The 26,083-nt window shown below is 34.1% G+C and overlaps 1 protein-coding gene across 1 annotated transcript; it reads left to right on the top strand.

The window, feature by feature from the left end:
* Positions 1-21,351, top strand: LOC131595831 (DNA mismatch repair protein MSH1, mitochondrial). The gene is made up of 22 exons (XM_058868323.1): positions 1-270; positions 1,234-1,363; positions 1,479-1,576; positions 2,030-2,105; positions 2,321-2,440; positions 3,262-3,309; positions 3,508-3,572; positions 4,855-4,940; positions 5,484-5,648; positions 5,918-6,027; positions 6,143-6,248; positions 6,322-6,397; positions 7,175-7,233; positions 7,403-7,470; positions 8,284-8,457; positions 10,037-10,243; positions 10,346-10,602; positions 10,710-10,853; positions 17,028-17,085; positions 18,539-18,838; positions 19,672-20,403; positions 21,075-21,351. The coding sequence occupies exons 1-22, from the start codon at positions 146-148 to the stop codon at positions 21,282-21,284; spliced, it is 3,414 nt and encodes a 1,137-aa protein (XP_058724306.1). The 5' UTR covers positions 1-145; the 3' UTR covers positions 21,285-21,351.
* Positions 21,352-26,083: the final 4,732 nt, after the last annotated feature.

The raw sequence follows: 26,083 nt of genomic DNA, 5'->3' as shown, positions 1-26,083 counted from the left end.
GAGAGAGTAAGAAAAATCTGTCGTTTCCATTTACGCGTGTGGCGGGAAGTCCCTCCCTCTTCCTTCGTGTCTGTCTCTCTCAGGGGGGTTGCAGCTTTTTAAACCAAAACCAAACAGTGAAAAAAACCCCATTTCATTTCTCACAATGTACAAGCTCGCTACTACTCGAAACGTCGTCGTTTACTTCCCTCGCTTCCGTTCCTTTTCCCCCTTTTTCCACTCTCCTTCTCCTTCTCCATACATTCAACTCCTTCCCTCGCGCTTCCTCCGGTAAACCTCTCTCTCTCTCTCATATACTTTTTTCCTATTTGTAGCTAAGTTTCTGCTTCTCCGTGGAAACAGTTTTTGTTTGAAATTTATTTATTTATTTGTTTTTCTGCAAATGCATTGAACTGTGCTGAGTTAACGTTCGATTACAATAGCGAAAGAATATGGCTTTATTTAGAGGTTTTATTTATGCTATTATTTCATTTTTTTTTCAATTTGAAAAATGGAGGTAAAATTTTAACTATGCGGTTGGATTGACGGTGGATAAAATTGTTTTTTTTTTACAGAATTGAGTTTAGTAGAATTGGTTTATGTTTAGATATATTTATGTAAAAGTGAATTAAACAAACAAATTTCAATGTAAAAATCAAGTTTAAATTCAAAAGATACAAATTGTAGTTGTAGCTTCGGGTATAAATTAGAATCAATTCTGAAGGCAAAATCAATTATATTTTAGAAGAATCAAACTCCTCAAAATTACTCGAGAATCAATTCTACACCTGTAAAATTGATTTTGCTTCTTCCAAAAGCCAAATCAAATATACTATAAGTAATCTCGGTAAATTACTACTAGTTCACGACTTTGAGCTCATTTTAGATATCTATTGCTTGCATTATCTGTTATTGCGACAAAATGTAAGCAAACTTTTTCTTGGTTATTCAATGCATATGAATTGTTATTAAGAAGCTATGGTTACCTTTTTCTTGGTTATTCAATGCATATGAATTGTTATTTAGAAGCTATGGTTACCACGTGAACCGTGAATGGTATACTTGGATACAGATCCTTCTTATTTCTGTTAGATGGCATGGGAAGCACCCTGTGAAGTTTTCATTCTAAATTTAGAAGAAAAAAAGCTATAATTTTCTGTATGCAATTTTGTCTCGACATGATCAAATCCTAGTTATGTAAGTTTCTCTTGTTTATTGCGTGGTGCCTAAATTGTAATAATTGTTGATGAATAGAACAAGTGGACGTGTACAGAAGATATCATGTTTTGAAGATAGGAAAGCTTCAAGAGGGAGTGATAAAGTGACCAAGAAGCTCATAGTACTAGACGATAAAGATCTTTCTCACATATTATGGTGGAAAGAGGTAAGTTGCTTTAGTTCTTTCCTCCATGAACTTAGCTATTCTTTTGATCATATCCCACTGAATCTTTTGAGAAAACCTTGCTTTCTCTTTCTTGGTTCCTTCCAAATTATGGCAGAAGTTGCAGATGTGCAAAAAGGCCATCACAGCAAATCTAATTGAAAGACTTGAATATTCAAATTTGCTTGGCTTGAATTTTAACTTGAAATATGGAAGGTGAGCACCTATGAAATTGATGGTTTTTATTTTTCATTTCTTCTTTTAATTTTTATGACTGAAAAATGAAAACATTATTTGTTGGTTTCGATTTTAAAACATTTATGTACAACAAATGTCTTTGACTCTGTTCTTCATGCTGATCATGATTTATTTTTAAACTGTAGTGCATGTTTTGTTCAATCCCTTCACCATCATCCCCACCTCACCATTTTCTTTTATCTCTATAAAATATTTATTTTTGCTGTTCAGCTACAAGTTCACAACAAACAGACCAATTTAAAGAAGAATACCACTGTATTTTAACTGATAATCTTTCATTCTCAGCCATTTAAACTGGCTATTGTTCCATGAAAGATCACACACATTTGAACTCCCTTTTCTCTAATTTGATAGATTGGATTATTTTAAGCATAAGAAAGTTGATGGAAGAATCATTATTTGTTTGTGTAGTCTGAAGGAAGGAACACTTAACTGGGAAACATTGCAGTTCAAGTCACAATTTCCACGTCAAGTTATACTCTGCCGAGTACGTTATATGTCTACTATTTGATTCGATGAGAGTCTGGTTAGGCATTTGTTGTCTTGCGTATTTAGTCTAAAGGAAACAAATCTGCTATTTTCAACAAATTTTTGTTTGCTTTTCCGGATTATGATAATTCTCTATATATATCCTTTGAATAACTAACTTTCTTTTGCTATATTTTTATTTCCTCAAATTTTCTTTTTTAAATATGTTCTCAGGTTGGGGAGTTCTATGAAGCTGTGGGAATAGATGCTTGTATTCTTGTTGAATATGCAGGTTTAAATCCCTGTGGCGGTCTGCAATCAGATAGCAACCCTAAAGCTGGTTGCCCTGTTATGGTAACATTTTTATTCACGTGCATATTGTGTATTTTAGTCTTCTATTGAGAAAATTTCATATTAATGCCCTGACTGGCTGTGCTTGTTTACTTGGGCTGTTTAATTTATATTGGTAACTGTTAGCGGAGCAGACCTGAAAAAGTAGTCCAGATTTTGTCAAGTATTGTTTTTTATACCCAGTGTTTGTGCAACAAGAAACATGATACATATTTCATTCTTTGAGTGTTGAACTTTTGTTAATGGTTTCAGACACCTTGAACAATACTCCCTTGTCCTTAATTATAAGCCCCTTTAGATTTTTATCTCTAAATATAAGACCTTCGTAAATTGTTTGATGCATTTATTATTCTTTTTTCAAATATACTTGCCTCTTATTAATACTACCAATTTATCTTGGAATATGAAAAGTCAATATTGAATACATCTTTACACAAAAGGTAATTTAGTAATAGTCATAAACAAATTATTTTTTATACCCATTAATTACTCTACCAACTTTTCTTAATATATGTGAAAATGCCAAAGGGACTTACAAATAGGGAAGAAAGAAGTATTCCAAGTGTTCATTCTGCTGATGTGAGATTTGGTGTGGATAGAATCTCCGTTCTCTGTTTATTTCATGTAGTGAACTTTAATTTTTATTCCCATGCAATAATTTTGTATGGTGCTTGAGTGTTCTGATTTTGTGTTGTGTGTACCAACAACTATAAATTTGTATTTATTTCAATACAATTATGGTTCAAATTGGTTGCTGATTTGTTATATATTTAAAGGTGTCTTTGGTTTTTTTTTTTTTTTTTTTTTTTTTTGTGTGGTTACAGAATCTTCGACAAACTTTGGACGATCTGACACATAATGGTTATTCAGTGGTGAGTGTAGTGATTGAATTGTCTTCCAAATTCCCCTATTTTATCCTATCTTCTGTTGCCTGTCAGTTTTTAGCTTTCTTCATAATGAAACCTCAAATTACTAGCCCCCCGTTTATGCACTTATGCTGTTTGTATGTTGTTGTGATGTATTCCAAGTTCACAAATACTCATGGCTTACTATTTTTTTTACCTTGACAGTGCATTGTGGAGGAAGCACAGGGCCCAACTCTAGCTCGAACCAGGAAACGTCGTTTTATAGCTGGGTTAGTACAACATTTTTCTTTTTGGATAGGCGAAAAACATCATTTGAAAGACAGAAGAAAAGGCTTGGTTGTTTTTATTGTATAAAAATAATAAAAGGGCATATGGACAACGGTTAAGGCATCCTCCTTAACAAACAAAGTCCAATTCGAAATTGGAAATAAGCAATATGTTTTTCTATTTTTCTGTTTATGGTTTATATTGTCAATTGTCAATTGTCAATTGAATTAATATTATTGTACTAAATACTTCTCTTGTCTCATTTTATAAGCACCTTTTTCTTTTTTACATATATTAAGAAAAACGGGTAATGAATTTAATGTGTCCATTTTGAGGGGCATGTTTTGAAAAAGAAAAAAATGCACCTTGTAATTTGATTATGGACTTATATTTTGGGACAAAACATTTTTTCAAAGGGGGCTTATAGTTAAAGATTGAGGCAGCATGTATCTATCTGCCTCAATTACAGGATTGTTGATGGAAACATGAGTTTTGAGTTGTTTTACATCTTGTGGGAATCATATTTATTTATTCCACATTTGTGATTGCGCTTTCTGGCTTTCTACAATCATTTTGGATACACGATGAACATAGACAGCGGCATCTTTTGGCTTTATCAAATGATGACAAAATAAAAAGACCTGATGGTTCAGACTTTTAGTTTGATGCTATGTATGATATCTCTCTATCACTCATGTTGGGCTTCCTAAGTGCTTTTATTATTAAGCTGGTCATTCGTAAATGAGTGATTGCAAGTTATTTTTCGGAAAGACAAAGTGTTGATGTGATGTTTATACAAATAATATTTAGACATTAATTATTATTGGATTTGACAAGAAACTATTGGTGTTTTCTTGTATATATTCTCATTCTGAAAGAATGTGTTCAGTGGGGGTTTCTTTTCCAGACATTTTTTTGGACTGGTTTAAGCTACTATACATGATGCTACTGTTTTTCAATTATTTTAAATGTATAGAAAATTGCTTTTTTTTTCCTTGAAATTGTCACATCTTGCAATCTTTATGACTCTAGATTTATATTTTTGTTTCCTTTGTCTATTGATCTTATCTTAGCCAGCTAAACCAATCTCTGTCTGTGTCCTTGTGCACAAATATTGTCTGCGAGCTTGTTATAGTCATATTTATATTTTAGATCATCTTTTGGAGATTTGTTTTTGGTAGAGCTCATAAAATGAAATGTTTTTTTTTTCCGAACTATTTTTTAATAAGCAATTTTGGGTATTCTGAGTATGTTGTGTCACTGACTTGATGTTTAAACTTTCAGGCACGCTCATCCAGGAAATCCCTACGTATATGGACTTGTTGGGGTTGATCATGATATTGACTTTCCAGAACCTATGCCTGTAGTAGGTATTATTTTTTCTTCTTAAATTATACTACTAATTAGATTATTAGAATTTTAATATTGTAATTCTAATATTAACTTCTATTATATAATTTATGTCTGGTCACTTCATCTCTCTTTAGGCAATTGCATAGCATAGTTTTGTCCTACTTTTGCCGCATTTTGATGAGGCTCCTATAGTAAAGAGGAAACACAAGGAAATGCCAATGTTGCTATTTGAAAGGAGTTCTCATGTAATATGCAAATGGGTGGCGGTTTTCCAAAAAACGTTATGAAGAGGGATTGAAATTTGAAACTCTTTGGTTCATTCGTTTCTGATCTGTTTTTCTGTTTAGAAAACACATTTTTCCTCGTTCTGTCATTCATATCTTTTTCGTTATACATAATATGTTTTGTCACACACATACACACACATATATCTTTTGTTGGTTCATCATACTTTGAGGGGCACACAATTTCTTCAGTGCTTGTTTCTGATTATTCACAGTTTCCATTGATAATACATCTCTGTACTACATTTGAATGATCAGTTGCCACTTTTATTACAGGAATTTCTTATTCGGCAAGGGGATATTGCATTAATATGGTCCAAGAGACCATGAAGACATATTCTTCAGAAGACTGCTTGACAGAAGAAGCAGCTGTTACAAAGCTTCGAACTTGTCAATACCATCACTTATTTCTGCATACATCTTTGAGGAGGATTTCTTGTGGTCTGCACTTTCTTATTCTTTTTCTTTATTTTATTATGTATACTTTTTCCTATTAAGGGTACACAGTTGTGTAGCTTAACTAGCTTGGTAGAGATAATTTGTAACCATTATTTTGTTTAATTGATTCTGAGTTCGAAAGTTGTTGATCAAGATATCTAGAATTGTAAAGTTTTCTCTAAATGCTTGATCCATTGGAACATTAGGGATGATTTATCTTCTCAAACACATTTATGGCATGTTTGTAGCTTCTTGTATTCTGGTTATTTCAGGAACGTCCACTTGGGGAGGATATGGTCAAGGGGGACTCTTGTGGGGAGAATGTAGTTCCAGAGATTTTGAATGGTTTGATGGCAACCCTGTTTCTGATCTTTTGGCCAATGTATGATTCTAAAGAGGAAATATGTCTTTTGCATTTTTTTTATTTAATTTTAAATGTAGTGTACTTAAATTAGCTGTTTTGGATTCTTACATCTATTTTTCATTTTGGAATATAGGTAAAGGAGCTTTATGGCCTTGATCACGAGGTTATGTTTCGCAATGTAACTGTGTCTTCAGGAAATAGGGCTCAACCTTTAACTCTTGGAACTTCTACTCAAATTGGTTGGTATTTGAAACATTGATTATGCTCACTGGTTATTTTCTCTCTCTTAAATCTGCATCTCTTGAATTTTAGGTGTCATTCCGACAGATGGAATACCTTCATTGTTGAAGGTCTTATTTCCACCACTTTGCAAAGGACTACCAGTACTGTGAGTAAAGGATTCTTATAACCAGTTGAAAATAATTCCATGCTAGTTGTTGACCAACTTGCCAAGTCGTTGATTAAAATTTTTGTGCATTCTCTCTCAATCTTTTTTTGTATAAAATACAAATTCTAGTTACAACCAGGCTTTCTGCCTTTCAATTAGAGAAAATATTATAACCTTCCTTCAATTTTAAACATGCTTTAAACCTATCCTTTAGAAATTTTACGCAAAACACCTCATATCATATAAATACATTAAGTCAATTTCTTTAAAATGAAAATTTAAAATCATTAAAGACTTCAATAATAATAAATATTTTTAAATGTTTAAAGTAACTCCTAATTTAAAATCATTGTAAGAAAATCTAATTGAATCATAATCTCTTGAATTAATAATAAAATAATTCAAAATCAATTTATTAGATGATTTTTTTAGGCTTCAAATGATAAAAGGAATACAGTTCAGAAGTTATTTAATATATCATTTGCTTCTGGAGAAAATTTGTCTTAGATCATTTTTAGTAATATTCATATTTTAATAATTTTAATTATATTCGTTTTTAGTTAATTATTGAAAAATTGTTTTCAATAAACTAGATTTATCATGTCTTGCAACCATTGTCCAACTGTATCAAAATGTTGCATAAAATTGATTTTCTACCTTGTTATGCTAATTTCATTTTATTTTAATTACTAATGTAGCTCAAAGTGTAGTCCTTCAGTGATTAATTCTTGATTCCTTACGAAATTTACATCATTTCCTGTTTATTTTGGTTCTCAGGTATGTTAGGGATCTTCTTTTGAACCCTCCTTCCTATGAAATTGCATCCGAAATTCAAGGTGATTTCCACTTGTTATGTTCTTGATCTGCTTCTAAATTTAACTGTTTTATTCCAGTTCACATTTTATCGCAGCTTGTAATTTATCTAAAAAAAAAAAGTAAAATAAGAATATCATGATATTTTTATGCTTTGTTTTGTACTCATTTCCTGCTGCTTTTGTTTGACAGCAACATGTAAACTTATGAGCAACGCCACATGCTCAATTCCAGAATTTACGTGTGTTTCTTCAGCAAAGGTTATCTACTTACCTCTGTTACTTGAGAATGAGCTTCAATTGAAACTTGATGCATGCTATCCAATTTCCTCTTAAATATTATGTCAAATAAAAGGAATAAAACATAATGGGTATACTTCCATAAAAAAATTCTACATGACATATTGCATTTTGAATGTCGGTCATAATGATTGTATTGAAATAAATAACTACTGTTAATGCTAATTACAAATATAATCCTTTTTGAAGCCCAATTTTTGGTTTCTCTTTATCTTAAAGCATAACGTAAGGGTTCATTTATCTCTCTACCGGTATGAATGTGATCGATCGGTACTGGTTCAGAATTGTTAGAAATAATGTTAATAGTCTGTTTATGGTTGAATAGTGTAACATTAAGGTTTGATTTACTGTTTTTTTTTTCATTGGACCATAGGTCCTCTGAGTATGCATGCACTACAATTGCCTATGTAGATAATGTGTTAAAAGAAGAGCAAAAGATAAGAGAGAATATTGATGAAAAAAACATGTATTTACTAGTAGTTGCAAGAGTCTTGAGTATCCTAATTACTAAGATTAGATTTGTTTTGCACGTAGCTAGTTTCTTAGCGATATAGGTGCATGTCATGACTGTTTTTTCATATATTAGTTGATATTGTCTTTGCCAAAAAAAGAATGATATGACTAGCTGTGTTTTTTCTTCTTAATTTTAATTACTCTTGATGTAATTTGTCTTTCTTCAGTTTGGTTTTTAATACCTCTGTATTCAATATCTTTTATATTTAGTGTTTTGTGCAAATGTGTTTTCCTGTTTGACTTTTCACTATTTTTTTGCAGATTGCTAAGCTACTTGAATGGAAGGAGGCCAATCATATTGAATTTTGTAGAATAAAGAATGTACTTGATGAAATTTTGCACATGTACAGAAAGCCCGAGCTCACTGAAATGTTGAAACATTTGATTGGCCCCACATGGATGACTACTGGGTTAGAAATTGACTTCCAAACCTTGGTGAGCCCCAAAACTTGGATTTTTTTCCTTTCACTTTGGGTAAAAGAAAATAAGGGATAGTTTACAGCCTCTTATTAGATGTGCATCAAGAACAATTTAAGAAACATTTGTCTAACTAGAAAATATCTCCCTTAAGCTATGTCCTCTTCCAATATCCAAAGTGCCCTTATTGTTTCCGAGACTGCTTATGAGGAATCAAATTACATTGCATGTTGGTTATGTTATTTTAATTTTAGTAACTTCTGTTCAGTTTTTGATTGTGGTTATCTTATTCTTATTTATTCTTGTTCAACTAACAACATGAAAAAGTTAGGGAGCTTAGAGCAGTTAGTTAGTGAAACAGCCTGAGATAAATAAATATGGGGATGTATGGTAAGAGGCATCATTTAGATTTGTTAGTATTGGAATTATAGAGTTTTAGATAAAGAAGAGAACAAATAGACTTTGAGTTATGGTTGTGGTTTGGTTTGATTTAGGGTGTGTTTGGATTGGCGGTGGACAGAATTGATTCTAGTAGAATTGAGTTTAGTAGAATTGATTCTATCAGAATTGAGTTTAGCAGAATTGGTTTATGTTTGGATACATTTATGTAAAAGTGAGTTGAATAATAAATTTCAGTGTAAAAAACATTCAGAATCAATTCTGGAGGCAGAAGCTACAAATTCTAGCTTCAAATAGAATCAATTCTGGAGACAGAATCAATTCTACTTTTGCCTAAACAAACATCTTTAAATCACTCAAAATCAATTCTACATCTATAGAAGTGCTTTTGACCCTTCCAAAAGCCAAACCAAACATACACTTAATTTGATAAGTAGTAATTTTTTGTGATATACTAGGCTCTGAATCCTAATTAAATAAGGATACTATTCATGATAAGTTGATAATTATTCGACTCTTAATCCACCTATCTTAAAAGATAATTTAAGTTATTCTTAAATACTCTATAATACAACTTAACTATTGTGCTACATTTTTCATTTATTCTAACTCAGCCCCTCAAGTTAAAGGCTTAAAATACGCTTTTAGCGTGTTACACGTAAACCTGGGCTCTCCAAAACATGAATCGAAATTCGAAACACAACTTGGGGATGTTTGAGATGTTAGAGATATGAGCAACATTGCTAGAAGGTTAACTCAACAAGATGACAAGAATGATCATCATGCTGAGTATTGCTAGGAATGTTGTACAACGAAAGAAGAACAGTCTTGTTGGAATTATACATAACAAGAACTAAAACTTCTTCAAATCCACCAAGAACCAACTATTCAAATTTAAACCACCAGAAAATTTAGGATATAAAAAAGTTGAAACTGAAACTTAACTAATTCATCACTAACTTGCTGGGATAGCCGGAGCTAGATTGAACTTGGGGTAGCCAGGGTCAAACTTAATCTATGATTGCCCAGGTCATACACTCTGCCACAGTACTAAATGTGACGACTTCATGTATTTTAATGTTGGATTTCTCTTGCCGGCACAGTTAAAGTATGGTGCTTCAGTCATTTCTTTCTTGGTTGGTTAATTGCCTCAAATTGCATTGGAATGTAAACTTTTCCTATTGTTTTTTTTTTCCAGGTTGCTGGATGTGAAGTCGCATCAAGTAAGATTGACGGCATAATATATCTGGATGGTGAGAAAGATCAGAAAATCAGCTCCTTCTCTGCTATTCCTGATGAATTTTTTGAGGATATGGAGTCTGTATGGAAAGGCCGAATAAAAACAATCCACATAAATGATGTACTTACTTCTGTGGACAAAGCAGCTGAGGCCTTGCATTTAGCAGTAGGTCTCTGTAACTAACATCTTGCATAGAGATGTTTGTGAGTAAATTGTATTTCGAGAGATATGTTATGTTTCATTTATATTGTCCCTCAAATCTTTCAGGTCACTGAAGATTTCACTCCCGTAGTTTCTAGAATAAAAGCTTCCATATCTCCACTTAAAGCTCCTAAGGGAGAAATATCCTATTATCGGGACCACGAAGCAGTGTGGTTCAAGGGTAAACGCTTTATACCAAATATATGGACAGGTAGCCCTGGAGAGGAACACATTAAACAGCTTAAGCATGCTTTAGATTCTAGAGGTAGAAAGGTAAGTGAGGAATGGTTTACAACTATGAAGGTGGAGGCTGCCTTATCAAGGTATGCTTTTTGAAAAATATAACTGGAGCTCTATGTTTTCTTTTAAATTTTGTCAAACACTTGTCTTTTTCTTTTTCTAATCACATATGCAAAACAATTTCTTTTAGGTACCATGAAGCAAATGCCAAGGCAAAAACTAGAGTTTTGGAACTTCTAAGGGAGCTTGCTGCTGAACTGCATTCCCATATAAACATCATTGTATTTTCTTCCACACTGCTTGTGATCACCAAAGCTTTATATGCTCATGTGAGGTTTGTAAATATGTTTTTTTTGCTTCTGCTTTATTTTTGTGAATAACATCAATGGTATTTAATCTTGCAGTGTATTGATGTTTTTACTTTTTATCTTTTATTTATTTATTTATTTATTTTTTTTATCTAGCCACTTTGGATTTGATTGATCTTCAAGATATTAGCTTTGTATATTCGATTTTAATTTTATCAACTTTTTCAATATGTTGATTTGTATTCTTGCATGCATTGATTGAAACATTGTTTCATGGGTGGCTTGAAATCATTTGATACTAAAACATTGAATTGTGATGGGAACCCCAAATTTAGAAGCATAAATTATTAAAGAGAAATAGATCAAACAATGGAAAATAGAATGTATTTAATTGATGAAGAAAAACTGTAGAAGGGAAATAATCCCAATCTACACAAAAGCCAAGCTCTTCAGTGGAGAAAACTCCCTCTTTGACTAACCTTTATGGTTCACTCCAATATTGTTGCATAACCATCACAATTTACACATTTCATTATTTAGATTACTATGGCATAAGAAAACTTGGCAACTAAACAACCTACTCCAATCTTTATTTACTACATATCCTTACCAGTTGCAGTTACACACTCTTTATTACATTATGCCCCTTTTTCCTTATCAGTCCTCACTCGGTCCTTTATCAAATTGTCAATGATGGAGCTGCACTACCCTAGTAGTTTGCTCCATCATTTTATCTTAAAAATGGGGAAGCAACACTGAAATTGTGCAATCACTATTGTAGCCGTGATAGTTTAATAGATTTGGATCCACTACACCATAATCATCTTAACACCATCCTCTACAATCTCTCTCATTCTCATTCTCTTCAAAATTTATCTTCTCTCTTTCTCATAAAAGATATAGTGTACATAAAGAAATATATTTTATATTTTCTTCTATTTGATGAGAATTACATATGCTGTATTTATAGACTGCATAAGGCAGAATTTGAAAGAGAAATCTGACCTAAGAATCAAGGGAATTAATTTTCCATGAATGCTGATTCTAATTACAGAAAAGAACAGGAAATAATAACTAATTAATTACATTAATCCTAATCCTTAATGAGCTGTACAAACAGAATCATTTGATTCTGTATTAATTATTCCACACTCCTCCTCAATCTGGGTGGTAGATGTCTATCATACCCAGATTGGATCTGATATTCTCGTATATGTTCCTTGGAAGGGCTTTTGTTAGAATGTCTGCAGTTTGCTGGCATGATGGAATATGGTTAACACTTATAACTTCATGATCAATTTTCTCCTTGATGAAGTGTCGGTCTATCTCCACATGCTTTGTTCTATCATGCTGTACCGGGTTCTTAGCAATGCTAATAGCAGCATTGTTATCACATAATATCTTCATGGGGTGATTGGTAGGAATTTTGATCCCATCTAGCATTCGCTTAAGCCAAATTCCTTCACAAATACCTTGTGACATAGCTCTGAATTCTGCTTCTGCACTACTCCTGGCCACAACAGATTGTTTCTTGCTTCTCCAAGTTACCATATTACCCCATACAAATGTGCAGTAGCCTGTAGTCGATTTCCTGTCAGATAAACATCCCGCCCAATCAGAATCGGTGTAGACTTCAATACCTCTGTTTGAGTTCTTTTGAAAATAAAGTCCTCGGCCCGGCGTACCTTTCAGGTATTGGAGAATTCTGTTCACATTTCTCATGTCATTTTCAGTTGGATTTGACATATAACGACTAGCCATGCTTACAGTAAAACCAATGTCTGGTCTGGTGTGTGTTAGATAGATTAGTTTTCCTACTAGACTTTGATATCTATCTTTATTAGCTGGTACATCCCCGTCTTCACTCCTTTTTACTTGTTCTATGGGAGTATTGGCAGCTTTGCATCCAAGCATACATGTTTCTTGAAGTAAATCCAAAGTGTACTTCCTTTGAGAAACTGAAATACCATTCTTTGTTCGTGCAATTTCCATCCCTAAAAAATACTTGAGTTGTCCCAAATCTTTGACTTCAAATTCTTTTGCTAGAATTTTCTTTAACTGGTTGACTTGTGTATCATCATCTCCCGTAATTACGATATCATCAACATAGACAATAAACAAAGCTATCTTCCCATCCAAAAAGTGCTTGACAAACATAGTATGGTCTGTTTGACATTGAACAAAACCATCTTGCTTGACAACTTTTGTTAGTCTATCAAACCATGCCCTTGGTGATTGTTTGAGGCCATATAGAGACTTGCGAAGTCGACACACCATGTTTGAGGTTCCAGGTGATTCAAGTCCCGGAGGAATTTGCATATATACCTCTTCTTCTAACTCTCCATTTAGAAATGCATTCTTTATGTCTAGTTGGTGTAGGGGCCAATCTAGATTTGCTGCCAGAGATAGTAGAACCCGGACAAAATTGAGCTTCGCAACAGGTGCAAAAGTCTCCTCATAATCCACCCCATATGATTGTGTGAATCCCTTGGCAACCAACCGAGCTTTGTACCTGTTTATACTCCCATCAGCATTGTGTTTAATTGAAAATATCCACTTGCATCCTACTGCTTTCTTCCCTTCTGGTATAGCAGTGATCTCCCATGTGCCATTTCTTACAAGTGCTTGAACTTCTTCAGTTACAGCTGCTGCCCATTCAGGTTTCAGCAATGCTTCTTGAATATTATTTGGAATTTCTATGTTGTCAACAGCTGCTACAAAGGACCTGTAACTTTGTGATAGTTTTCCATAGGAGATATATTTTTCAATAGGGTGTTTAGTGCAAGTTCTAACCCCTTTTCTCATAGCAATAGGAATATCAATATCTGCTGTATCAACATGTTCAGAGTTAGGAAGAATATTACCTGTGGGAACTTCATTTTCTAGTGTCTGGTTTGACTCATGACCTTGCATTGGAGATATGCTTGACTCTACCTCCTTCCTCCTTCTTTTATAACAAAAACCCTTCCAATTACCCGTTTTTGGATCACAATCCTGTTGAGAGGTGGTTGAGATTATAATTGGTCCTGTTTCCGTCATAGCTTCATTGGTCCTTTCACTCGGCTGAATGTTAGAGGTTTGTTCTGGTAATTTTTCAGCTGGTTTAGGCATAGGTTCGGCTGATTGAGTGTTGTCGGTTTGGTCTGGTAAGATTTTGTCATGTTCGGTTAGTTCAAGAGGCAAAAGTTGGTATTCTGAATTTACGATATGCTCCCCCTGAATACCATTTTTGGTGTAATAGGGTTGATTTTCAAAGAAGGTTACATCCATAGTGTGGTAAAATTTTTTGGTATGGGGAGAGTAACACCTATATCCCTTTTGGTGAGGGGAGTAACCAAGAAAAATGCATTTGATGGATTTTGGGTCTAATTTGCTTCGGTGAGGGTTGAGGTTATGGACAAAAGTTGAGCATCCAAATATTTTTAATGGAATAGAGGAATATATTTTGCTGGTTGGAAATAGGTTTTGAAGTGTGGAGAGTGGGGTCTTAAAGTTAAGGATACGGGAGGGCATTCGATTTATAAGGTGAGTTGCGAAAAGGACAGCTTCTCCCCAAAAGTGTTGTGGGACATTTGTGGCTAACATGATTGATCTAGTCACTTCCAAAAGGTGTCTATTCTTCCTTTCCGCTACTCCATTTTGTCGGGGAGTGTCCACACACGAGCTTTGGTGAACAATTCCAACCTTTTGAAGATAGGAATTTAGAGCAAGGTTGCAATACTCACGACCATTGTCAGTTCTAAGTATCTGAATATTGCTTTGGAATTGTGTTTGTACCATCTTATGATAAATTTCAAATATTCTCCCTACTTCTGATTTTTCCTTCATTAGAAACACCCAGGTAACACGTGTGTGATCATCAATAAAGGTGACAAACCATCTCGAGCCTGTAATGTTGCGGACTCGTGATGGTCCCCATACATCACTATGAATTAATGAAAAAGGTTTGGAGGGTTTATAGGATTGGGGTGGGTAATGGTTTCGGGTATGTTTAGACAATTGGCAAATTTCACACTGAAAATATTCCTTGTTTTTATTGAATAAAGAGGGAAACATTTTTTTCAAGTATATGAAATTTGGGTGGCCTAATCTATAGTGCCACATCATTACAGGATTATCATTACTTGAAACTACAGCTGCAACATGATAATTATTCTTGAGTTTTGCTTCTGATTTTTCCACTTGAAGGAGGTAGAGTCCAGCACACTCTTCAGCATTGCCAATCGTCTTCCCCGACTCCAAATTCTGAAATTCACACAAGTTAGGGAAGAATTTAGTAACACATTTCAAATCTCTTGTAATCTTGCTAATAGACAGCAAGTTACAATCCAGTTTAGGCACATACAAAACAGAGTCAAGTGTAATATTTGGTGAAATGACAATTGACCCTTTACCCATGACCTTAGAATGTGTACCATCAGCTATTCGAACATTATAGTTATAGGGACATGGAGAATAACTACTAAACAAAGTAAAATCACCAGTCATGTGATCTGAAGCCCCTGAGTCAACAATCCATGATTTTGTTTTTTCCTTACTAGTGCTTAGAGCATGTAAGTAATTACCTCTTTGAGCCACTACAGCAGTACCACTCTTTTCTGCAGTTAACATGGTTTGCTGAAGGAGTTTTTGAAGAGCCTGCATTTGTTCTTTGCTAAAAGGAGATGAGTTAGAGTATACCTCAGCTTCTTGATTGTTAAATGCTGTGTTACCTCTGCCCTCCTTGCCTTTGAACAATTTGGTCTCCGAAGGTTTTCCATGTATGATCCAACATGTTTCCTTTGTGTGGCCTGGTCTCTTGCAGTGATCACACCAGGGGCGGGTTTTCTTTTGTGGTGGCCGAGGCTGATTCCCACTTGCTGCCATTGCAGAACTCTCGCTGTACGAAACTGAGTTGGGTGTTCCCAACATGATTTTCTTCCTGCTTTCTTCCCTTCTCACTTCTGAAAAGGCTTCTCGAATTTTGAGAAGTGGTTTGGTTCCAAGGATCCTTCTGCGAACTTCATCTAGGTCCTTGTTTAGCCCTAATAGGAATTTGTAAATCCTATCTTTTTCCACCAGCTCCTTATACTTCTTTTGATCTTCTGTACAACACCATGTAACCTCTTCATATACGTCGAGTTGCTGCCAGTGTTTGTTAAGTATATTAAAATACTCAGTAACAGAAGATTCTCCCTGTCGAAGGTCATGAAGAATGCTTTTAATCTCAAATATGACAGATGTATTGTCAACATTTGAGTATGTTTCTTTCACTGCATCCCATATCTCTTTTGCAGTGTCATAGAACATGAAATTTTCATCAATTTCATTTGTCATGGTATTGAGCAGCCATGACATTACTTGGCTGTTCTCAAGTTTCCATTTCTGAAAGTTTTTGTCTCCTTTTTCGGGACATTTAGAATCTCTTGTAGTGTAGCCTTCCCTTCCTTTTCCTTCGAGGAAGATCTTGACTGACCTTACCCATTGGGTATAGTTTTGACCATTTAATTTATGGCCTGTGATGAGGTGAGTGAGCCCTTCGTGTGAACTGGTCGGAAATGATCCAGTCTCCACTTTGAGTGATTCATCAGATTTGGGATCCTCCATCGTTTGACGGCACTAGGTTAGGGATGGTTCAGATCGTGCTCTGATACCATAAAGAAATATATTTTATATTTTCTTCTATTTGATGAGAATTACATATGCTGTATTTATAGACTGCATAAGGCAGAATTTGAAAGAGAAATCTGACCTAAGAATCAAGGGAATTAATTTTCCATGAATGCTGATTCTAATTACAGAAAAGAACAGGAAATAATAACTAATTAATTACATTAATCCTAATCCTTAATGAGCTGTACAAACAGAATCATTTGATTCTGTATTAATTATTCCACAGTACATAATGGTGTAGAGAGGAGGGTGTAGAGGATCCATTGTGTATTACGTTAATGGTCAAACATTGTGGATAACCTGGTCCTGATGTTTTTGTCAAAGTAGATTAAATATACCATATTCAGTCATACTCCACATTTCAAGAAAAGTATTCCAGGTGACTTGAAACTGTTAAACTATTTCGATTTCAATGTGATATGTTAAATTATTCTACTTTGTTTTGAACTGGGGTTGTAAAATGTTAGATATCAATGTTTTACTGAAATCTTCAATTTCTTTGCAGCCTTGCATGTTTTATGCTAATTATGTTCATTGTTGTCTTGTAGTGAAGGGAAAAGAAGGAACTGGGTTTTTCCTACAATAGAAGAGTCCCAGAAGCTTGAGGTAGTGTATAAAAACTTGATGTGTTATGGGGAAAATGCATTAAGATATAGGATTCCATGTTATAGATGTAAAATTTGATGCATCCATTTAATATTCTATGACATTCATACTCCATATCTCTTTATTTGTAAGATTAGTTATCGTTGCATTCCTGCAATGTGTATTAGCTATACCTGTAAAATGATATTACTTATCTGCATCTTATGCCTTTAACATGCAACCAATGATCACAATCGAAGTAGCCCATAAGGTGTCAGTTTTATAACCTCAAAGGTCAAAGTTCAAATCTTCCGGAAGTGGTTGTTAAATGGCTATTGGTGTCACTTTAATTAATAATAATTTCACACTTCCCCCAATTTTATTTATTTTTAAAATAATGATCAGTCAAAGTAAAGTTATTAAGTGTATCTATCAACAGTGCTGAATTTGGTTTTGGGCATAGACTGAGATCCCATCAGATTGAGCTCCATGTTACCACAGAAAGGATCAATACTTTGCATAGTGAAATGAAGTGCAATAGCTTTTCCATCTGATATGTAGAATTTGTTTGTGTTTAAGGTCTATGCATCTAGACCGAATACACCTTGTTTGTATTCATAATAAAAATAGAAACCAATTACAATTAATGCTAATTAGACATAATTGATATGACAACTAGCAAATTATAATGTTTGATCTTTAATTGATTTTAACTCTCCCCTTCAAGCTAAAGCTTACTATGCTTTAAACTCGTTACAACAAAATTGGACTAGTGAGTAATAACCAACACAAGTCACCATCAGGATGATCATCGATGTGAAGAGAAGACACCATTAATGATTGATCTGTGGGAAAATAGTACCCACCGAATTGATCGCTGTTGGGAAGAAAAGACACCACTAGTATATATTAGAGTAAATGATCGTCGGTGGGAAGAAAATACATCACTAATATGTATTAGAGTTAATACACAGGTGGCATTAGTTATAAGTTGTAACTATTCTGTTAAGCAAAGCGAATTAGGCTAAGCTTTAACAAAATCTATGCTGAGTCTGCATAGTTGTAATAGCATATTAGAAAATAGGGAATACTGTTTTACTTTATTCTTCAGCAACAACTGGTATAAATAGGGAGATTACAACTTAATGATCTCCTTAATTTTAGGAGAATATAATTATAATAAAAAAGATTAAAAATAAAAAAAGGAAATAATAGTAATCATACGGTTACTAATTAGTTGATATTTGTTGGTGAGAAATATGATCTGAAGTACAACTTTTTCTGTAAAGAATTGAAGCCAAGTGGATGGCATTGTGAGGTGACATTTTTGAAGCTATGTCTTTAGGGGAACATTTTTTATGTGTCATGTTTAGTGTGTTCTAGTCTATGATCCGTTTGCTAGCTGTTTTTTTTAATTAATAACTTGTATGGATTCATAATGCGATGGGTGCACTTTATTGATCTGTTGTTGCAGGATGGCAAGCCGTCCAACAAAAACCCTGAGATGAAGATAGTCGGTTTATTACCATATTGGTTCAACACAGCAGAAGGAGGCACCGTGCATAATACTGTTGATATGAAATCATTATTTCTATTAACAGGGCCAAATGGTGGTGGTAAATCAAGTTTGCTTCGGTCAATTTGTGCTGCTGCACTACTTGGAATATGTGGACTTATGGTTCCTGCTGAATCAGCCCTGATCCCATATTTTGACTCCATCATGCTTCATATGAAGGCATATGATAGTCCAGCTGATCACAAAAGTTCATTTCAGGTTGGCTTTTGGTTCATGCTTTTCCCTTAAATGCATTTCTAGTTTGATATCATATAATGTTGATTGCTTCATTGTCCATATAAAGAAACCATAATGATTTATTAAAATTATCTAAAAGTTTATATTCAAGGTCCATATATAGACCAAACAAAGCTAAAGATCATAATAAGTTAATAACAAACCAAGCAACATAATAGTAACCAAAAACCCTAACTGTTACTCTATTTGGAAGAGTCAAATGATAATGAACAACCTGATGAAGTGGAATTCAGCAAATGATAGGCATCCTTGGGGTCCAACATAGAAGTTGAAGTCACAAGATTCATCCATTTCGCAAAGCAGTGGCAAAAAAGAGTTGGAGGACATGCTACGTCCAAAGTAATCTTGACCTCAGCAAACAACCGGTCAACAGGAGAAATCCTGAGACCTTAAAAAGATCTAGAACTTTCCAAATCATTTGAAGATAACAAGAGTGACTATAATGTGCCTTGATCAAGTGTTGGATCCCCGCATAGAAGTAGTACTCATATTGCTAGGACTATAAAGTAAATATGCATTAGACTCGTAGATATGAAAATAATAGAAAGCTCAAAAGTTTTAACATGAAATCGTACAATTATGTACGAGTGAAATACTCATGGAGAAGGGATAAGTGCAGTTTTCAAAACCAGAATCAACAATTATGAAATTGTGGGAGTCAACATAATTTCCGTGACACTTAAATAGTAGTCCGTTGCTTTATGGATTTTCCTGAAAACTATATGGTTGTATGTTGCTCTATAGAATCAAAATTTTGTAAGCACCTTAAACATTTTATCCTTAATTTGTTACAGGTGGAGATGTCCGAAATTCGATCCATCATTGCTGGAACCTCTAAAAAGAGCCTTGTGCTTGTTGATGAAATATGCCGAGGAACAGAAACTGCTAAAGGGACTTGTATAGCAGGCAGCATCATTGAAACTCTGGATAAAATTGGTTGTCTGGGTATTGTATCTACTCACTTGCACGGAATATTTACTTTGCCACTGAACCTAAAAAACACGGTGCACAAAGCAATGGGCACAACGTGCATTGATGGACAAACAAAACCTACTTGGAAGCTGACAGACGGAATTTGTAAAGAAAGTCTTGCATTTGAAACTGCTAAGAGGGAAGGAGTTCCTGAGATTATTATCGAAAGAGCTGAGGATCTTTATCTGTCAGTATATGCTAAGAAAATGCTTTCGGCAGAAAATTTTGCAAAACAGGAAGAAATGTCTACTAACGTTAATGGTAATAGTTTGAATGGAACACATCATCATTCCAAAAAGTTTATATCCGATACTTCTCATGAGGGAATCTCTTTAGCCAATCCAATGGAGGTTTCACATAAGGAGGTTGAGAATGCTATCACTGTAATCTGCCAGGATTTTATAATGGAACTCCAAAGAAAAACGAACACACCCGACCTTACCAAGATAAAGTGTTTCCTAATTGGCACTAGGGAATTGCCTCCTCCTATGACTATAGGTTCTTCAAGCGTATACATAATGCTCAGGCCAGATAAGAAACTCTACGTAGGAGAGGTACATCACAACTTGGATATTTTCTTGATTGTCACATGGTTATATATACTTTTTCTTATTACTTCCTTTATCATTGAGTAGTATTACAAAGCCTCTTAAAAGCTTGAAACAACTTAGACATAACTTACCAGAGATAGTTGTTGGCCAAGACAAGAATTGTGAGAGCACTGATTCATCCAAGAATTATGAAAAAATGAACCAGAATAATTCTGATTATTATATTTTCCTTTGCCTTTTTTTTTTGCCGTAGGATCTGACAAAAAATGTTCTTAATATCATTAACTCTGACAGGTAATTTAACTGGTAGGCACCTGAATTGCTCCAATACCTTTTAAGGACACCTGATAGTAACTGTTTTTTTTTTAAAACCAGTATTTGAACATAAAGCTGAGCCTAGCAGCTCCAATGGGAATTATTATCAGTTTTTACAATTTAGAATTTGATCTGAATTTTCTGACGTTAGCATCTCACTTAACAACTCATTCGGAGAGACAAATATAACACCTATAATCAGAATAATAGTTCCTTTCTTTTTGTGACACCCTTTTGTTTTCTTTTCCCATGCATTTTTATCTGTCCTGACTTTTAGAACAAGACGCTAATGATTTATACTTCCCCCTTTTTGGAATGTTTATAATTTGATTGCTTTGTCTGTGATGAACTGTTGACAGACGGATAATCTTGAGGGCAGAGTTCGCGCACATCGATCGAAGGAGGGGATGCAGGATGCATCATTTCTTTATTTCTTAGTTCCCGGAAAAAGCCTGGCATGCCAAATAGAAACTCTACTCATCAACCAGCTTCCGAATCAAGGCTTCCTCTTAAGCAATATAGCTGATGGTAAACATCGGAATTTTGGCACATCCAACCTTTATGTGTAACTATAAACATTGACAATCTGTTATGCTATTATTTTGGCCTGTTATATCCAACTAATGATTTTAATTATCTTTTAAGTTTTACTGAAGAAATTTAGGAAGCAATGTCTGCAGCGTTTTTGTTAGAATTAGTTGCTGCAGCTGCGATTATGGCCATATCTGCAAATGCATAAATTTTTGTATGAGCTTGTAAGTGCATATTAGTTGTAGTGGGTATTTACTATACAACTTGTTAGTATTGTAGCTAATTTAAGTTCAGAATGTTAGTTGCTTTAGAATGCTGTTCAGAAAGTTAGTTACTATGGCTACTGTTACAGTTATATATCAATTGCTTGTGCCAATTGTAAAAATTCAATTCTATGGAAATCACATTTTAACCATTCTCTTTCCTCTTTCTCTCAATTGTGAGTGGTGTGCTTACAGTGGTATTGTGAGCAAGGTTTGGTTCTTGGGAAACCCAAGTGATTGTGAGGAATTCTATTGAAAAAAAGACCGATTGTGGCGAATTCTACACTTTGGAAACATGAGTGTGAGTGTTGTAAAGAGAGATTCACAATCAAGAATGTAAGTGGAGATTTTTATGCAAATCTATTGAGTTTTGAAAGGAAGAACTGCTAAAGATGGGGTGCACTCGTGAAATCTCTCTTTGGTGCAAAAGAAGTGTTTGAGGTGGTGCAAGGAGGGTATGAAGAGCTTGGGATAACCCTACGGAGGATCAACAATACAACATATTTAAAGATGCGAAGAAGAGAGAATGCAAGGCCTATTTTACATTTAGCAAAGCATGGATACAAACCGTTTTAAGAAAATTTTGAAGACTTCCACATCAAATGAGGTGAAAAGTTTGAAGGCTTCTACATTAAATGAGGTTTGGGATATTTTTATGAATTATCACATTGGTGGAGACAAGTCAAACATATTAAAACTCTGATTTTTAAGGAAAAAAAAGTTTAAATTCATGATGCATATGGGGGAAGAAGAGAAGATAATTGACTATTTTTATTTTTCAAAATTAGTTACTACTTCCTCCGTCCCAAATTATTTGTTGCAATGATCCGCTTCACACAAATTAAGAAACAGTAATAAATGAAAGAGAGAGAATTGTGACTTTACCGATGTATTGGTAATGTAAAGTGACAAGTATTTTGGGACAAATTTTTTTTTACAAATGTGACATTTATTTTGGGACAGAACGAGTATTATAAATCAAATGAAAAGTTGTGGTGAAACTTGTCATATTAGCAAATTGTAGGGAAGGCAACAAGGATTTTAATTTTTCAATTTGATTTTATTTTTATGACAATATTTTTCAAAGTGCATTATATTCAAATTTATTTTTTATTAGGAGTATTAATATTATTCTCAGACTTTCAGGATGATGCAACAAGTTAGGGTCAAGCATGTTTATTTTGCTCGCATTTTTTAAGGGGTTGTATATGATTTAGATCCGTATTCTCTAATGTGTTCGATCGGTTCATTTTTTTTGTTCTTGCAAGATTTAGGAGTTGTCATTGGTGCTGACGAATTCTAGTGTGAAAATAAGAAAGTTCTTCTCTCCAGATTGACTTATTAGTGACTGTACGGAAGGTTACGGATAAGATGAGGTTCTTCTCAGATCTTCAAACAATTCATCGCTCAAAGGATCTATAAGATTAAAGGGTTGATTGCTACAGACAAAGACTTGGAGACGAATTTGTGATATTGGAAGATTCTTATGCGTTAATCGAGTAATGATTAAGCAAAAGATTTCTGCGTGAAGTATATACAAGTCAAGATCCAGATATAAGATTTATTTTCTTCAGCATTATTGTGAATTAGTGATTGTATGAACTCTTAGAATCTTTATCAAAATAAAATGAATTATGTAGGTTCAAATGGGAAACCATTGAAGAATGCACATATACTCATGCGAGGACGACATAGTCGAAGCACTATAAATTTCAATGTCTTCTCTCTCTCTCTCTTACTTTTTTTACTTTTGCATTTATTCGTAGTATATTGCATGCCTAGTTTTCTATTCTTAAAGTAGTTTGTCGTTTATTAAATTGATAGTAATTTATTTCTTAATATTAGGTTCTGTTGGAATTGACACCTAATCGAGCTTTTGTGGTGATTAAAATATGAGAAACTTGTTGAGTTTATAATTTCCATACTAAATCATTGTATAATCACTTCTCGTGAATTATACGATTGATATCAATTGAATACCTTGTGTATCATGATTAGATCATTCATGATATTTGTACATTGATTAAGTGTTTACGTGACTTAAATTTAATTCAAGTATAATTCACTTTATTTTTCTCTAAAACATTTCCACGCACATACTATGACAACCTCCAATATTTTGTTTTCAAAAAATCAGTTGAAGTTTATTTTTAAAAGCCTATTCACCTCCTCTAGACTGTTTTCTCACACCATATTCTCACCCAATAATAAATACTCTTCCCCTAAAGGAAATGGGACATATCATTACACCATAAAGCATAATGCTTAACAAGGTTGTAACACACTTTTCACCATACTCCATACGTTTATTCTCAAGTACACCGATCATCCACAGAGCCTCTCATCTCAAGTGAGCAGGGATTCTAACTGTCGTGGGAAAACCCTAACCATCATACAACGTAATATACCTACAAAGGCCTTTAAATCTCCATGCCCTTGCAGGGAAAACACAGACACTTGCACTTTTTGACCAGTTTAGTGGCGCCTTGGTAAAACTAACATGTGCCACACCATCTTCATCACCATCGCCCTGCTCGCTGATTCCTTTACTCCTACACCTAACCACATTTAGCCATGGTCAATAGAAGAGCTTTATCCCATACGCTAGAGAGTACCATCAATAGCTGTGATGCCGATGCCTTGGAGGAGATGTGTGCCACCATGAGTGAGTTACACCATCATAATCAAACACTAGAGGAAGTGTTCTGCATTATTAAACAACACCAACATGACTTCAATCCGTCAGAGGAGATATAATTGTTGGACTCCTAACCACTCTCAGACGAGATATGAGGGACACCTATTCCTGAGGGTTTCAAATTCCCTCCTTGGACAAGTTTGATGGGTGAAGCGATCCCTACGAGCACGTCACCTCCATAAATACACAAATGGTCATCATAGGAGCTGCTAACTCTCTAAAGTGCGAACTAATATTTGGCACTTTCAAGTCCGCTGCCCTCAGACAATATATGGGTTTACCCCGTTCCTGCATAAAAAACTATCAAGAACTGGTAAGAAAACTAGTACACCAGATTGCCGCTATTCTTCATAGGAATTTTTCCATCACCATCCTATTTAACATTCGCCAGGGTTCGCCAGAATCACTAAGGGACTGTATCGCCCATTTTAACGAATCCACCATCAAACCAAAAAATGTTTGTGGGGGCGTTCCATAATGGACTTAAGGTGGGATAGTTCAAGAGTCGCTCGCCCATAAGCCAACATTCTTGTCGCAAGATGTGGCTATAGAGCAAAGTGCTACATAAAGGGAGAGGAAATCAATGCCAAAAATAAGGCGCGCGATGTTAAGGAGTGTGTTCCTAACTTCGAGGGCTCGCACCACCAAAGGAAGAGCAAGCATACCTCACCCATAAAGGATAAGACTGCTTCCAAAAGGGTAGGTAAGGTGACCGGGAACTTCACGCCTCTGAATACTCGTCGTGAGCAGATCTAGCGCGAGGTGCTCCATATGCATAACATCCCTAAGCCGCCTGCTCTTAAGACAGACATGATGTGACCTAAACCGGGAATAACATGCAAGTTTCTTAGAGTTAAGGGGCACCACACCAAATATTACAACCAACTTAAAAAGAAAATCGATAGACTAGTACAAGAAGGACACCTTAAATAATATGTAAAGAGAAACTCCTCTCATTTGTTAGACAAGTTTAACTTGCAAGGACAAGATGACACTGTAAACCATTTTTATAAAATAATACTTAACTAATTGGGGGATTCATCTCTCTTTATTTCAAAAATATAAAAATCTACTCACTTGATAGATCCATTATATTATGAGTTTTTTTTTTTTTTTAATTATGTTCACGTTAAAATATAAAACATTTGTTGTTGTTAGAAATTAAACTCTAAACTCACTAATATTCTAAACAAAAATGGATAATTTATGTTAAAAAATCTTTAAAAAAAATGGTTCATTTTTAAGTTGACTTAAGGATGAGAATTGATCTCATCTCCCGAAAACACTCTTCATAAATTACTCACAACAAGTGGAGTAAACATATGTAAAATATATATAAATATGAGCACAGACAATCACATAATAAAATAAGCATAAGCAGATATGATCATTATTATGAATATTTTAGTATTCACTCTGCTTCATTCTCATACAATCTATATTTATATATTTTTATTATTATAGACAATTTTATTGAATATGTCACTATCAAATTTATATGTATTTTAATATAATTCTTTCTTTCTTTCTTTCTTTCTTAACTTAATAATAATATTTTTAATTTTTTATAAAAATATTATTAAAACCTTAAAATAACATAATAAATTATAATTGATTAATAATTTTTTTATAAAAAATACGAATAAACAAATATGTTTATGGATATTTAATCACTCTTATAAATATGGCATATCATATGAGAATGTCATATTTATATGAGAATGTGAGAATAAATCCGAACCATTGAATTTTAAAATAAATGGTGAAGATTATAAGTGAATCTTTTTTTCTCTCTCCTACATTTTGAAATAAATTATGAAAAAAAAGATTTACCCATAATCTCTACCATTTATTTTAAAATTCAATAGTTCAGATT

The sequence above is a fragment of the Vicia villosa genome, linkage group LG4 (genome assembly GCF_029867415.1).
Source record: "Vicia villosa cultivar HV-30 ecotype Madison, WI linkage group LG4, Vvil1.0, whole genome shotgun sequence".
NCBI classification, from domain to species: domain Eukaryota; kingdom Viridiplantae; phylum Streptophyta; class Magnoliopsida; order Fabales; family Fabaceae; genus Vicia; species Vicia villosa.
This window is presented reverse-complemented; position numbering and strand designations above follow the sequence as displayed.

What these genes read in the sequence shown, in the direction of transcription:
- LOC131595831 (XM_058868323.1), top strand. Translation starts at nt 146, where the DNA reads ATGTACAAGCTCGCTACTACTCGAAACGTCGTCGTTTACTTCCCTCGC. An exon ending in AAGAGTCCCAGAAGCTTGAG is followed by an intron (nt 17,086 to 18,538) that starts GTAGTGTATAAA and finishes CTGTTGTTGCAG; the next exon opens with GATGGCAAGCCGTCCAACAA. An exon ending in AGAAACTCTACGTAGGAGAG is followed by an intron (nt 20,404 to 21,074) that starts GTACATCACAAC and finishes AACTGTTGACAG; the next exon opens with ACGGATAATCTTGAGGGCAG.